The 15,283-nt window shown below is 40.8% G+C and overlaps 1 protein-coding gene across 6 annotated transcripts in view; it reads left to right on the top strand.

The window, feature by feature from the left end:
• Positions 1-14,391, top strand: part of GIGYF2 (GRB10 interacting GYF protein 2) — a 112,368-nt gene extending 97,977 nt beyond the window's left edge. For 5 of the 6 annotated variants that reach the window (XM_006209125.4, XM_006209126.4, XM_072961853.1 and 2 more), the window contains 7 exons: positions 810-932; positions 3,539-3,748; positions 3,878-4,083; positions 5,236-5,390; positions 6,901-7,073; positions 9,086-9,233; positions 13,337-14,391. In XM_006209125.4, the coding sequence (XP_006209187.1) occupies positions 810-932; positions 3,539-3,748; positions 3,878-4,083; positions 5,236-5,390; positions 6,901-7,073; positions 9,086-9,233; positions 13,337-13,404 (1,083 nt within the window). In that variant the 3' untranslated portion in view covers positions 13,405-14,391. The remainder of the gene's footprint in view (positions 1-809; positions 933-3,538; positions 3,749-3,877; positions 4,084-5,235; positions 5,391-6,900; positions 7,074-9,085; positions 9,234-13,336) is intronic. The other variant, XM_015243427.3, reaches the window with a different exon arrangement.
• Positions 14,392-15,283: the final 892 nt, after the last annotated feature.

A 15,283-nucleotide genomic window follows, 5' to 3' on the forward strand; every position in this document is an offset into this window, starting at 1 on the left:
AGCCATTCTTTTTTGGGACTATTTGGCATTTTGTTTATTTTGACTCATGCTCCTGTATTATTTTTATTGAACATATTTTAAGTCTGGTTAGATTTGTTTTTTTGTTTTTAATAGCTACATAAGATGTCTCAAAATTAGTGTATTTTTTTCTGGCCCAAAAAGACCAAGCGATTCCCTTAGAAATAATTGAGTTTTGAGAACACTGAAGTATTCAGGGCTCAGATAGATACACTCTATGTTAGTCGATAATTTTAAAGGATAGGAAAAACAGAATTATTGATTAAAACCAGCTTAGTGCTCATAACTAGAAGCCACAGTCTGGTTAGTTCCTTTTGACGAAAGACTGACTGAAAACTGCTTGGCATCTTCCGTTTAGCTACCGACCTCACCTCTCCCTTCAGAAATCTTGCCCTTAACCCTTTCACTGGAAAGTAGATTTTATGTCCTTTATTACCCTCTTGGATTAAAAATTTAGTGATTCTTTTGTTTACCCCTTCTCTTTATGGCCGTATATTGCTGTATACGTCAATACCAGATGTAACAAATTTGCAATTTCATAATGGTAGGTCAAATAAAAGTGTATTGCGTGTATTTTAAGTTGTTTTAAAATAATCCTGTGACCAAAAAAATTAAGTAAAAGCAGCAGACTGGGAGAATAGTATACAGAAGGATTGAAGAAGGAAATTTGAATTGAATGTTGTAGATGGAGTTGAAGGTAACATGAATGTTCTGACTGTACGAATGCATTACAGCCTCGTTGTTTCCTGTCCATGTTTCCTCATCATCTCGTTTGCCTTCCTCTTTGTTAGCTTCCCTCTTCTTCAACGTGGGGCCAGCAGTCCAATACAACAGCATGTCAGTCCCAGGCAACACTGTCATTGGCTGAAATCCAAAAACTAGAAGAGGAACGAGAACGGCAACTTCGAGAGGAGGTAAATTTTAAAAGTCGAAGTGACCTAGACAACCCGTATTTCAGATTAGCTAGCGTGCATTATGGATTAGTGACTACTAAAGATAATTACTATTGTCAGAGTTGCTGACAGTATTACTGTCAGTATATCTGAATTGGATATTTATTATTAAACACTTTATAATTTGGTCACTCTAGAAACATGAAGGATCTAGTAGGAATAAGATTAAGATTGGGTACATAAATGTTCAGTTACCTTAAACATTTTACCATAGTTCTTGAGTGAATAACTCATAAATGAAAAGCAGATGGGTGTTCCATAATTGGGGGTGAATTTTGTGTAGATATTGTCTTGTAAATTTCATGCTTAGAATGCAGAATACATTTTCCCCTAAAGGGTATTGGATTTTCTGACTTAATCTAGGAATAAAATATGACAGGGATAAAGTGTCTCTGCTTGTAAGTCTGTACCCTGTAATTCTTCATTAGGATAGGAAGGATGCAAAAGAGTGGGGGTGAGGAGTAGAAGGAGGGAAAAACACAGTTCTTGACAGAGAGGAGAAGATGAGTAAGTAAAATGGTGTGGCTCAGCATGCCATTAGATGCTGTATTCATCTTCCTGTCTATCCATCTATCCATCACATATTTGCTGGGTACCTACTCAGTTACATTTTTGTCTCGGGATAAAAAAGGCAAAAGTCTGCCCTCATAAAGCTGACTGTCTAGTTGAGAGGACAATGGACAGTAAAAATTAAGATAAAACATACAGAGTTATAGAAGGTGATAAGTGTTAGACAGAAAAATAAAGCAGAAAGGGACATAGGGAGAGGATTGGGAGTCGGGGGTAGTATTGCTGGTAGTGGTGATCGGCTGCCTAGTTTGAGGTAGCGCTGTCTGGGAGGGCCTCTCTGAAAAGGTGCCATGAGGTAGCAGAGTCTTGAAGAAAGCACTTTATGTGGACATGATCTGAGGCAGAGCAGTCAGCTTGTTAGTGTGCAAGCTGTCGTTTCCGGATCTGGCAGGTGTGGTTCACTGAAAGCCATGAGATTATCTATATGTATTCACCGTGTAGTGTGCTTGACATTGTCCAGTAGGTTACAATGTTTCTTCACCTTAAAAATTACCTTATTTCTCACCCTCTTAAAAAAAAGACTGAACTTCCTCTGAAATTATCTCTTTTCTAAAAGGTTAACAACTGGATGCAGAGTATATCTTTCCCCTTAAAGGCTAGAAATTGTTCCAATAATTTTGTTCTCTGCTGAATGAAAAAATAATAATAGTCATCAGAGTTGGAATCATAGGTCTTTTCTTGTTCATTTTTTTGTCTGTCAGCAGTTAATAATTGCCTCATTTGTGTTTTTATTTGATTAATTTTCTTTGAACTCTTAAGTCTTTCTACACTCTTCAAAAGGTATCAAATGCCACCGAATAAGTATTTCTCACATAGGGAAAACCTTAAGACAATTCTGTTTCACTCTTTCCCTGGAGGTATCCTGTACAGGACCTTCTAACCTGGTCATATCTGAGGGTGCTTGGCTTGCTGCATGGATGTTCTGTTTTTTTCGAATTCTTGTTATCTGCATGTTGCCCTCCTGGACTGATTTTGATTTTCTCCCCTATTTTCCATCTTCGTGCTCTTATCTTTTCTAATGGGATATTTCCTCAATCTTGTCTTTCGGGCCTTCTATTGAACTTTTAAGTATGCTCTTTTATTTTAAATTTCTGACTCCTTATATTGTTCTCTAAGTGTTTCTTTTTATAGCTTCTTATTCTTGTTTCATTGAATGCACTGTCTTATCTCTAAGAATATTACCTACTGAAAAAAGCTAGCTATTATTTTCTCTTCGTCTTATTTCTGTTTCCGCAGAATTTTGTTTGTTTAATTTGGTCTTTGGCCTTTGCCTTAGAAGCTATGTCAAATGTTTGTTGATCCTGGGCTATTTGTTCGTATTTAAGAATAAGGCACTGAAAAGCTCTTTGGAGGTTCTGGTATGTACAGCACCTTGATGGGTGGTCTCTTGTAATGGTCTCTGTGCAGGCTGTTCTGTTGGGAGTCCCACAGCTGTTGGTATCATAGGCATATTCTCTTGTGCTGGGTCAGCTTTCCCATAGAATAGTCCACTAATCTGATTCAGCCTGTTTGAAGAGGAAAGTTTTAGTTTTCTCTTGCAGCCTGTCTTCCTCTGTTTGAGATACCTACGCCTCTAATTCCTGAGCTTCCAATATGAATTGGCCTATTTCTGAGCTTTTTTTTACTTAGTTTTCAACTTACTGTCTGTCTGTATTTGCTTACTTTCCTGTTTTTTAAAATTTGTTATCTTTGTCCTTATGGTTTATGCTGTAAAGATTTTTTTCTGTCATTTTGGTAGGGCTTTGGAAGTAAACATGTAATTTCATTTTTACACATAAGCAAATGCTCTACTTAATTTTTAAGAAATAATTCCTAATTTCTTTTGTTCTCCTCGTAATACTTTGGGCAGTTTACGTCTTTACTTGCAGCAGAGGAGTTAAGCCTGTTTAATCTGATACAGCTACGGTGTATTTACATTCCATGTAGTGTACTGGGCATTTGTAGCTATGACTTTAAAAACTGGAACCCTGAGGTGGCTCCTGTGTTTGTGCCGGCAGCAGAGGCGCCAGCAGAGGGAATTAATGAAAGCTCTCCAGCAGCAACAGCAGCAGCAGCAGCAGAAGCTCTCAGGTTGGGGGAATGTCAGCAAACCCACAGGTACCGCCAAGTCTCTTCTGGAGATACAGCAGGAGGAAGCCAGGCAGATGCAGAAGCAGCAGCAGCAGCAGCAGCAGCACCAGCAGCCAAACAGAGCCCGGAGCAACACGGTGGGTCTGTCTTCTTGAGCGTCTTTGTGTGGGCTGCCGGCAAAGGTCACCTTTTCTGACTTCTGTGGACTCTCTTTTTATCTTTTTAATATTGTTAACCGTAATTATTTGTCTCTTTTTCCTAAACAGCATTCCAACCTGCACACCAGCATTGGGAATTCTGTTTGGGGCTCTATAAACACTGGTCCCCCTAACCAGTGGGCATCTGACCTAGTCAGTGGTATCTGGAGTAATGCTGACACTAAAAACTCCAACATGGGATTCTGGGATGATGCAGTGAAAGAGGTGGGACCTAGGAATTCAACAAATAAAAATAAAAACAACGCCAGTCTCAGGTAGGGCTCAAAATGATCAAACCTGTGCTCCTTGGTGGGTTAGGGGAAGGGACGTGTGGGAGGTAGGATATTGGGTGTCCAGAGAAAAGTAGTTATTTAGTTTTTGCTTATTTTCGTCTGTGTCCTAGCACATGAGATCGGTTTGATGATTGCTTTCTTCCCGGTAGAATCACATCTGTTTTATTACTTGGGGCTCCTTTGGTTGCTGGGCACTTAGTCCATTGCCTGTCACATGATAACCACTTAATAAATATTAGAAAGAGTATATTTTTGTTATTGCTATTGAATATTTCTCCAAACTATTCTCTAGATTTTAGCATTTTTTCTGTAAATTTATATTTTTAAGTAACTTAAAACTCTGCGTTTCATAAACACTTAAACCTTTTTATTTTTATGATAAATTAGTTACATTTCACCTTCATCTTTCTTTCCTCAGTATACAGTTTTGTTGAATGAGCATGGGTTTTAATGTTAAATGCATGAGCTCAGATTCCAGCAGTACCACTTATTAGCTATATGACCTTGGGCAAGAAGGAACCTCTTTGAGCCTCAGTTCCCTCATCTGTAAAATGAAGGTAATAACAACTTCGTAAGTGTGATTGTAAAGATGACATAGATACATGTGGAGTAGTTAGTAAAGTGCCTGGCACACAGTAACTACTTAATAAACGGTAGTGTTGTCAGAATGTTTCTTCTTGATTGAGGGCCTAATGTGTTATGAGTAGGACACTAAAGCATCTTTGCCAGGCACTGCGCCCTAGGCCTTTGTGTACAACATCTTTATTCCTTATGATAACGCCCGAAAAAGTAGTAGTACCATTTTGCAGATGAGGGAACTGAGGCTTAGCAAAATTTAAGATCTTAGTGAAGGACATATAGGAAGAATTTAATCATTTCTCTGAAAAGAAGCCCTGTAGTCACAAACTAGGATGTACTAACCAAGGCCGGATTTTCAGGGATATTGAGTAATCCCTCCCCCTTCAAACATTTGAATTTTCGGTTTTGGTTGTTTTTTCTTTGTTTGGGTTTTTTCCAAGCATTGGATTGCTGGGCAGCCGCAGTGTTGCCAAGACACTAACTATTTACGGTGTTAGAGTATAATCAGAGTAAGAGTTTCTGGGAGTATAATATCGCCCTCTTGTCTTGCTTTAGTAAATCTGTAGGTGTATCTAACCGGCAAAATAAGAAAGTAGAAGAAGAAGAAAAGTTACTGAAGCTCTTTCAGGGAGTAAATCAAGCCCAAGATGGATTTACCCAGTGGTGTGAACAGATGCTTCATGCCCTTAATACGGCAAATAACTTGGATGGTAAGGACTGGGGAGAGAAACCCAGCACGTGGAGCGGCACAGCAGGGCCCACAAAGAGTTGGCAAATTGGGATGATGGGCCAGCACTCAGGAGGTGGAATTTGATGGGGGTCACGTCTTGCACCTGCCGTAAGAACTTGATTCTTTAATAGTATTGTAGTATTACTTGTGAGAAAAGTTCTATAATACTGTGCTGAAATAGGTTATCAGTGGTTACCAAAAGTAAATGCTATCTCAGGCTGTCTTGTGACATACAGGCCAGAAGAGGTCATAGTTCCACATTGTTCATTTTATGGGGGAGCATTGCCAGATGGACGAAGGAAGGTAACTGTTACGGTGAGGACGGAGGTCAGCCTGGGCAAGAGAAGGCTGAGATGATGTGAGATTTTCCCGTCCTGTCTTTTGGGGCAGAGGTGGGAATCATGTGACAGACAAACAGGCTTATTTTTTGTAGGATTAAACTAAAACCTGTAATGTATGCAAACAAAAAGGTTTCAGCGCAATTTGAACAAAGAGAATTATCTGCCCTAGATGGAAGTGAGACCCTCTCCTACCCCCAGATGTTTGAACAGAGACCAGTCAGCTTGGTGTTGAAGGGAGTCCCCTAACTTGTGGCTGTATGGAACTAGTCCACCTCTGGTGTCTTCTCTAAAACCAAGAACCTTTTAAAAACAGAAGAGTCAAGGAATTTAAGGATTCCTTTGCAGCACTGTGGCAATATCTAATGGTCGAAAGAGCCAGAGAAGACAATAGTAAATGATAGTAATGGCTACCAGCCATTAAGCTTCTGCCATTTATGAGGCACTTCTAGGTGTTACCACGTGTTCTCCTAGTTATCTAAGTTTTGCAGTAATTTTATAATATACCTTCACAATGTAGGTGATGTTATCCCCATTTTGTAAATTAGGAAACGGAGACTCAGAATGGTCAAGTAATTCATCATGGTAACACAGCCAGCAAATTTCAGGGTCGGGTTTTAAACCATGTCTGTCAAACTCTTGACACCTGTGGTTTTCACCTGCGCCACACTGCTTCACGTTCCCTCTTACTCTTTGAACATGGTGTCTCGGTGAAGTGAAAGGAGGGTACGACTGTATCTTCAGTGTCTGTTGTGGTGCCTGGCACACATCATGGCACTTAATAAATATTGATTGAATTTAAGGTAAAAGAAATGAATCCCCAAATGTCTTTAGTCTTAGGCAAGCAGTTGTTTCAGTCAACGTAATTTTTAGTTTCTACCAATATAACATTTAGTGAACTAAATATGCATGATTTATCTTTGTCTCTGTGCTACTTCAGATAACTTGGGGCTTTACGAAATGATAGTTGATACCCCCTCCCCCAAACTACTACAGAGTAGATTAAAGAATGTTTACCATAATAGCTGCATACCTTTCAAGTTTCCATCATTAATGTCTGTATTAGGTGCTAAAATATATTAAAAACTGAAACTGATCTTTTCTGTGTGATGTTTCATTGTTGCTCTTTATGTCTTCTCTCTCATGTTGCAGTTCCCACATTTGTCTCTTTCCTGAAAGAAGTAGAATCTCCTTATGAGGTCCATGATTACATTAGGGCCTATTTAGGAGACACCTCTGAGGCCAAGGAGTTTGCCAAGCAGTTCCTTGAGCGCCGTGCCAAACAGAAAGCCAGCCAGCGACAGCAGCAGCAGCAGCAGCAGCAGGTATGAGGCAGCAGAGTGAGTGCAGTGCACTTGTATTGATGTCTTGAAATGTTGAGCAGCCAGAGAAATGGAAGTGAAAGCAATGTTACCATTTTTGTACATCGGATGACCAGAACTTTTTAAAACAAGGTAGACTCGATATTTTCACATTACGTGTCCAGAGACCTTTGTGAATTTCCCAAGTAGCAAATAAAATCATTCACTGTCTGTTAGGTATACCAGCCCTGTTTCTCTTGGTTTTGTGTATTACAAATTCCAACTTGTCATAGACCCCATAAATTTGGTTTTTAAATAGTTAAAGCCTACCAATGTTAAATCTCCGGTGCCCAGGATCCACTGTACCCAGTGCTGACAGCACTGCAGACTGCCAGACATTTCATATATTGTTGATGGGGATGGAGGGGATACGGTCAGTTCTCCTTATTCATAGTAGGTATGTTCTGTAACGTTGCTGCCGACACTGAATTAGCGAATACTGAACCATTGCTTCTAGGGAGAATACAGAGTTAGGTTTCTAAGAACCTGTGGTCACAACATTTTTGTCAGCTGATCAGTATGTAACCTTGTTTGTGTGTGTTTCTGTTTAAAGTTGCCTTATTTGATATATTGTTGTTCCTTAACATTGAACTCATAGCCAGTTGCACTGAATTCATGTCTAAATAAAGCTTACATAACATACATTTTTTTCTCCATAAGGCACGTCACAGCCTTTGTGTACTTAGGAACACTAGACAGCACTTAACCCTCTCGGGCCATTTTAAACATTGAAATCAAAAGAAAGCACAAAAATATGAAAAACTTGACACTAATAGACTGAAAAAGATGCTTATTTACAGTATTGAGAGCTGAGACAGGAAGGCAGAGGGTATTGCCACCTTCTACCTCAACTGAGAACATGTGCCTTGGACAACTCAAACTTTTGATTGCTTTGTATATGTGCATGTCCAGAATGACCACAAAGACACTGCAAGCACTGATCTGGAGATTACAAATAAATTACAGCCAGTAAGCAAATTCACAGATGTGGAATCTGTGAATAATGAGGATTGGCTGTAAAGTCTTCTGAAAGACAAGCTGGCAGGGCTCGTGGAAAGGCTTAAGAATATTTATATCCTTTAATTCTGTAATTCTTCTACTAGAGATACTTCTAGGACACTTCTAGGAATGTGTGAGATGCAGTGAGGTACAGAGCATTTAAAAATCCATTTGGGTAGATGGAGCTAAGAGGGATCAGCTGAGGGAAAGTGAAAGATGTAAACACTAACAGCACCAGGAAAAGTATTTTAAGCAATCAGAAAGGAAGACACCGTGCAGCAGTACAGAAGTCTCTGCATTTGTGCTGAAAGAGGACAAGTGTGCGCAGCCAGGCTTGTCCCTCCTCAGTGCCCTCTCCAGTCCTCCTCCCCCTATTGCCCCTGCCCATACCTTCATGTAGCTCATTGAATCTGATCTCAATTTAAAATAAATTGCTCTAATAAGAGCACCAAGTGAATGTCTGGTAGACTATTTCATAGTTTAACCAGTTTGTAGAAAGTATATCAATAATATTTTGGAAACAGATCCCTTCTGGGATTGCTGATAGGAATAAAGTTGTTTGGTATCATCCTGCCAGCTGGTCTGTAGGCTGTCCTCTCTGGAGGCCCAGAGAACAAAGGAGCCTTCCACTTTGAGTAGATGAGGGGTGTAAGTTGCCAGAGTACAAATTCCTAGTGAGTGGTACAGATTCCATGTGTATTTGTAGCAGTGTTGACTGCTGTGCTGTTACAGCAGTGTGGATGTCCAGAGTTAACAGGACAGGCTTTGTGAAGACAGAGCTTAAGAGATAACTGTATTTAAATGAAGAAAGAGTGTAGCTTAGGGGACTGCTCTTGGTTTCGTTATTACCAGAATCCACATTAAGCTTTCTGTTTTTAAATTCATCCCTTGGTAAGGTGGGCAGATCAGCCATTTCTTTAGGGTGGGCCAAACCTGCATCCACTGTGTAACCTCAGTTGTGCCATTTTGTTTCACAGGACTCTGTCTGGGGGATGAACCACAGTGCACTCCATTCAGTATTTCAGACCAATCAAAGCAACAACCAACAATCCAATTTTGAAGCCGTACAAAGTGGCAAAAAGAAGAAAAAGCAGAAGATGGTTCGAGCAGATCCTAGTTTATTAGGTGAGCACAGCCTGAAGTCTCAGCTGGGTGTTGGGGAGGTTATATAACAGGGTATAGCAGTTATATGTGAGTTCTGTGGCGTAATGTTTTTCATGAAGGGAAGTATTTCTTATAAAAAGTAAATAATTTTTGACCAGTTCAAAATAAGTAGTCAGTGTTTACTGGGCACCTCAGTGTAAGAGCTACACCTCATGAGCTATAGGAAATAAGAAAAGTAGTTAACTTATTGTATGGTGCCTTGAAGTCTTGTTTCATATTTGATATGCATTTCTGTAGAAAAACTTTCAATTTAGTTGGAAAATAATGCTCATAGAGAACAGTAAAAAGTTGTTTGAAATTTTAAATGCTGATTTGTGTGGAAGCAGACATAATCCAATCAGATATTCAGAGAAAAGAGCCAATGTTTGTTGACATTTACTGTATGTATAATACGATTGTCAAAATTACTCTGCATTATGAGGTGATAGTCCACCTTTACCAGTGAGTAAACCCAGAACGTTTCCCAAAGTCACATAGCATTCAGCCCTGGGGCTGAGATTTCACAGCAGGCGTGTTTTCTCTTCACTCTTCTGTGTCACCCATGACTGTTCTTGTTTAGCATTGAGGACCAGTGTGTACACTTCGTACAAGGCAGCTTCATGGAAAAGGTGACACCTGAATTGGGGCTTTGAAAGACAGGAAGGTTAGGGAACGGTGTTTTCTGGAATAATAAACAGCATAGCAAAGCTGGTGGGCTGCCTGTGTTTCTTAGATTGACCTAAGAACCTCACAGACAATGATGAAATTAAAATTATTCTGTATGAATGTGAAGTAGGCTATTATATAAAACCAGGCTGTCTGGAACAGAATGGTTGTATTGGCAAAGACGGCAGGTTGAGAAGTCAGGCAGACCAGTTCGGAGGCTGCTGTATAGACCAGGTGGACAATACTGGTGGCCTGGAATAGGGTTTTGGCAGTGGAGATGGAGACGTTAGATGGATTTCTGAAATTTAGGGGATAGACTTGGTTGGACAAGGAAAAGGAAAGGTTGTGGCATCAGGATGGAAAGAGTTGCCCATTTGCTAAAATGATGAGCACTGGAAAGTGGAGCAGGCTTATAGAGAAATGATACAGTGTTTACGTGTTGGGTGGATTGAGTGTGAAATGGCTGTGAGGTGTCAAATGGAGATGAAAGAGCTGAACACGACAAGAGATAGATTGTTCCTCTGCTCTGGCTTTGGTGGAATCCATACTTCAGAGGTTTCCTGCCCTGGAGGAATCAAAATGTCAGTAACAAAAATCTACCTTTGAGGATTGCCTGTTGGAACTGGTGCTCTGCAAGCTGGCTTTGGAAACCTAGAGATCTGGCAAAATTCTGTTTTCTTCTGCCTGTCTTGGAAGTTTATGTTAAGGATGAATGGAACAGTTCAGTTTTATCCAGTTTTGACAGAAATAGGTGAATATAGAGTTAAGAGTGTTCTTTCAATTCTGGTTGTGGAGTCTAGCTAAGGAACCCCTGCTTTTTAGCTGTGCCACTTGGAGTGGTGGGGGTAGGTTCTCAGAGAAAAGGTTCCTCTGAAAATGTAATAAAGATTTTTGGATTAAATGTTTGATCTGACCCCATCTCCTGTGGCCTAAGAAAGAAAGAGACTTAAAATCCCCCTTCAGGGGAATGAGAAATAGGTCATTCTAGGAATAGAGTTTTAAGGAATCTGTCTTGAGGGGGAAGAAAAAATTAAACATAAGGAAAGTAAAACTTCAACATAATATTGAGACGGCTCATTTGGGTGGGGCTCTTGCTTGGAGCGTTTAATGAGAATTTCTCTTCAACTAAACCTCCTTCTAGAAATTTCTCTGATACTTACTAATTTCTGCCCTTTATCTACTGATTTCCATTTATTATTATTTTAATTAATATCTGTCTTACTGACTCACTGATAAGAAAACTTGGCAAATAACCATCAGTCACAAGTTCCCTATGCATATAGTGGGAAAACACGTTCAAATCTGATCCCACAGTATCCATTAAGAAGGTAGTCACCAATCAACAGAGAACTGTGCTTCTAAAACAGACTGTCAGAGAGGCCCAGCCTCATTTTAATAATCGTGTCTTCCTTTGTACTCTTTGGATTTCTTCTGGTTTTTAGAGCTACCAAGTGTCGTTGTGAGCCAGCATCCGGTACTTGGATATGAGACACAAACACACACACACACACACACACAATACCATTTTTCCCCAGTCATAATTCCTTATATAAATGGTCTCCCAAACTTTAAAGAAATCACGTGAGTGAGAGTCTGTTATTCTGAACCTAACAGAATGTAGTCTTTAGAGCTGGGCTTACTGGGCTTGAATCCTTGTTTGTATAGCTTGAGGGCTTGTGATACCCCAGAGCTTTCCCTTGTATCAAATGCGGAGACGTGCCCTCCTTGCTGGTTTTTCCGGCAGGTAAATGAGACCATGTCTGCTAAAGGCCCAGCCCAGTAGTCATCAGATTATAGCAATCAGTGCTTAGCTCTTTTTGGCCCCAAGCTTTTTCCCCCTTCTTGTCTTTGTATGATTATAACTGTTTTAGTTTGGGTTCCCACTTTTATTGCATGTAGCTCATTACTGTTTTTTATCACATTTCATTTGTTCTTGAGATATACATGAAGTCAAAGGAAAGTCTGCTTCAGAACAGAGTAGTAGCTTGTTTCACAGACTGTTTGGTCTTTAGGTTTTTACACTTACCTAATTAACCTGGTATTTTCAAATATGAACACTAAGCCTTTCATTATTTTCAAGGGAAAAGTCTTGCAGGTTATGAGAACACAGTTGACGGATAGAACTCGGGTTGGGGTTTGGAGTCCTGGTCTCTCCCAATAGCAGGCCTTGGAAGCAGCTTGTACCACAGCTTCTTTGGTCAGTAAATAGGCATGTTTATGTTTTCAAATCATGATATTTTTGAATCAAGAATGTAATAGAATTAAGCTGTTTTTATTATGTAACACATTTTTTGTTTATTATTGGTACATTAAAGTGTGTATTTGTTTGAAAACTTGAATATTAAAGAACAAAAAGGAGGGGACAGACACTCAAATAATATTAACAGAACTGCTTTTAGACTGGAGAACATCGCCTGTTTACTTGTTGATATTCAAATAGCAACTGAAACAGTTTGGAGTTTCATTTAGGGCGGGTGAACTGAAAGCTTTTTAAGAGTCACTCATTCCAAAGAGGCCCTGTTAACAGTACTTTTTAATCAATCTCTGGCTGTGGCGTTTACTGAAAAATTACACATGGCTGATGACATTTAGGTTTTTAAACCTCAGGAGTCTTTGTAAGCACTGCTTGTTGCCTTCAGTGGCTGTGTTAGTATTGCTTTTTCTGAACTAGATTGTATTTTGGTTAATCGGTATTGCTAAATGAAATTCTTGCCTTTGCTGGTCTGCTTACAATAGTTTGAGTTAAATAAAGAGTACTTTAATCTTTTCATGCCACCTACGGTGTGACAGGAGGACCACCTGAGGGTGCTAAGCACTTGCAGCAGGGTCATCCATGAAGCCTCCTACCCCCAAAAGCAAAAATCTCTTGACCAGAACTTTGACAGTTTTAGACCCAGAGTATTCCCGATAGTGAGTGGGGCTGAAGTTGTATTATTCCCACTCACATTTCACAGTCATCTGGTCAAGTGGTTACAGAGTATTTAGTGTGTTATTCCTGCCCTCCCCCCACCCCATTCTATTAAGGTGCACCTTCTGAAAGAACTTTCCACCGCAGCGAGCCTGACCTGGCCTCGACACTCATTTACACCCCAGATTCTTCTCAGGGCTCTCTAAGGCAGTGGTTTGCAATCCTCTTTAAGCAGTGATGCAGGGCTGTGTGTGTGTGTGTGTGTGTGTGTGTTCCCTCCCTAATTAAATTATATCAGAACCTTAAGAAATAAAACAAATAAAAATGGAATCTCTCATCCAAAGGGCAGAAAACTACTGCTTTGCCCTTGATCCTTCTTTGTTCTCCCTCCCTTTAGGATCCCTGAGGGTATGCTCAAAAACACACTTAAATTCCCCAGCCTCCTGCGGAGAATTAGAGCCACATGGTTGTCTGGGTGTAGTCGGTCACTTACTGCCAATTTTCCCTGCAGGGTTTTCAGTCAATGCTTCGTCGGAGCGACTCAATATGGGTGAAATCGAGACCTTGGATGACTACTGAGCACCTGCCAGCGGACTGGCCTTCCCTCTCCTCTCTGCCGACCATGGATTCTCCACCTTTGGACACAACACTTAACTCACCGTATACTCTTTATCACTGCAACAAATCACAGAACCGGTCATCTCAGGCTTTTTCTTCTAGCCCTTTGTGTCCAAGATTCTTTAAACCATTTTTGTTGGTGAGCATCTCAGACTGTAGATAAGTGGACCGGACCCTGTGTCTCGGGGGTGGCAGTTGGGATTACTCCCCAACAAGGCTAATTTTGGGCAGCACGTGTTTACTGTGCCGTGATTTCACCTACTATAATCCCAGAAAGTGTGTTGGGATCTGCCAATAGCAATTTACTTTCTCTTGTCACTTTTTTCCTTCTGTTTTGTTTTTCTTCTTCTTTCCCACCCCCACAAAGGCAAAGGGTCTAACTGGTGCAATCATGAAGAGAGTTAATGGTAACAGACATTGGCCAGCAACAAAACGCCCGTGGACTGTGACTTGAGTGTCCAACAGAGACAGTCAGAGCTCTTCCAGCCTGAAGGTTGCATGGCCACTGCTAACTTTGGGATTGCATCAGAGAGGCCCTGAGTGGGGTGGAGTTTGGATTGGATTGGTTTGGTGTTGACAACCCTCGGCCTGTTCTTTCTGAGCTTCCTTTCAGAGAAAGGATTCCTGTTTTCCCTTCATTAGATAGTGACTTCCAAGCGAGCTGGCCTCTCCCCCGGCGCACGCCGACCCGACCGGACGAAGGAAGCCCTGTGGCCTGGGGGAGGGACTCATTTTTAATTTTTCTTTCTTACAAAAACTGATTTTTCCCATAATATTTTTACTTCAGAGGACTAGGACCAGTTTGTTTTGGGCCTTTCTGCTGAAAATTTGTCTCGTTTAAGAGGCAGTTAGGATCTTTACCATATGTATGAATTTGTATAATTTCATTTTGGATAGGGATAAACTTTGCTTCTGATAAAAGCCCGGAATTTCATCTGGTTCCTCAGAGCATTGCGTGTGTGTCTTGCTGTGGCCCCGAAAGGTTTTGCTTAAAGATTCTGGAATGGCAAGTTGCTTGCCTTTTCTGAAAAGAGAACATACAAAACCTGACCATCTTTAAGACCTTCATCCATGGAAACCACTATACAGGAGATTACAGTGGGATGGAGGGGATGGGAGAGAACGGGAGACAGAAGCCTGGTTCTGGCTCTGGTCGTGGCCTCCTAATACCCCTCACTTCAAATATAAATGTATTCAAGCCCTATTTATAAACAAATACTCTTCCTGCCTCCACCAACCCCCCACAGAACATCAGCTGGGATTGTCAGTCACACTTTGGTCTGGAGCCTTCGGACCGTCCATCCCTGAGCAAGGAGTGCTGTGGTTCGGGAGGCTCCTGGTAGAGCACCTTTTCTTTGTCGTCACTGCCCGGAGAAGGTGGAGTTGCTCTGAGAGCAGTTTGGTTTTGGATGATTATGTTTGGTTTCTGTTTTTATTCTTTTGGATCACCATTCTCCCCATCCCTTCTTGCCTCCCTCCCTCCTAAACATGTACAGTAACTATACAGAGACTGCTACAAACTTGTATATAGTTTTTGGATCAAATAGCATGAGGAGATGGGGAACCATTAAAAATTGGGACTCCTGCTCTCCTTTGCTTTGTAAATTCAAAAGTGGGGGGTGGGGAGGAGGGATAGTTAAAATGTTTACAAAACTTTAAGCTCCCTCGGAACTTTTGCCAGTGTGGAGGAAAATAAAAAAGAACTTAAATAAAACCTGGTAGTATTCTATCTGGGTACACCTCCTGTACTCACCCTTGTCAAGGCTGAGTTGTGCACTAAACCATTTTCTTGGCACCATGGAAGAGCTCCAAACACGTGAGCACCTGAGACACGGAGGCA

Source organism: Vicugna pacos, chromosome 5 (assembly GCF_048564905.1).
Source record: "Vicugna pacos chromosome 5, VicPac4, whole genome shotgun sequence".
Taxonomy (NCBI): domain Eukaryota; kingdom Metazoa; phylum Chordata; class Mammalia; order Artiodactyla; family Camelidae; genus Vicugna; species Vicugna pacos.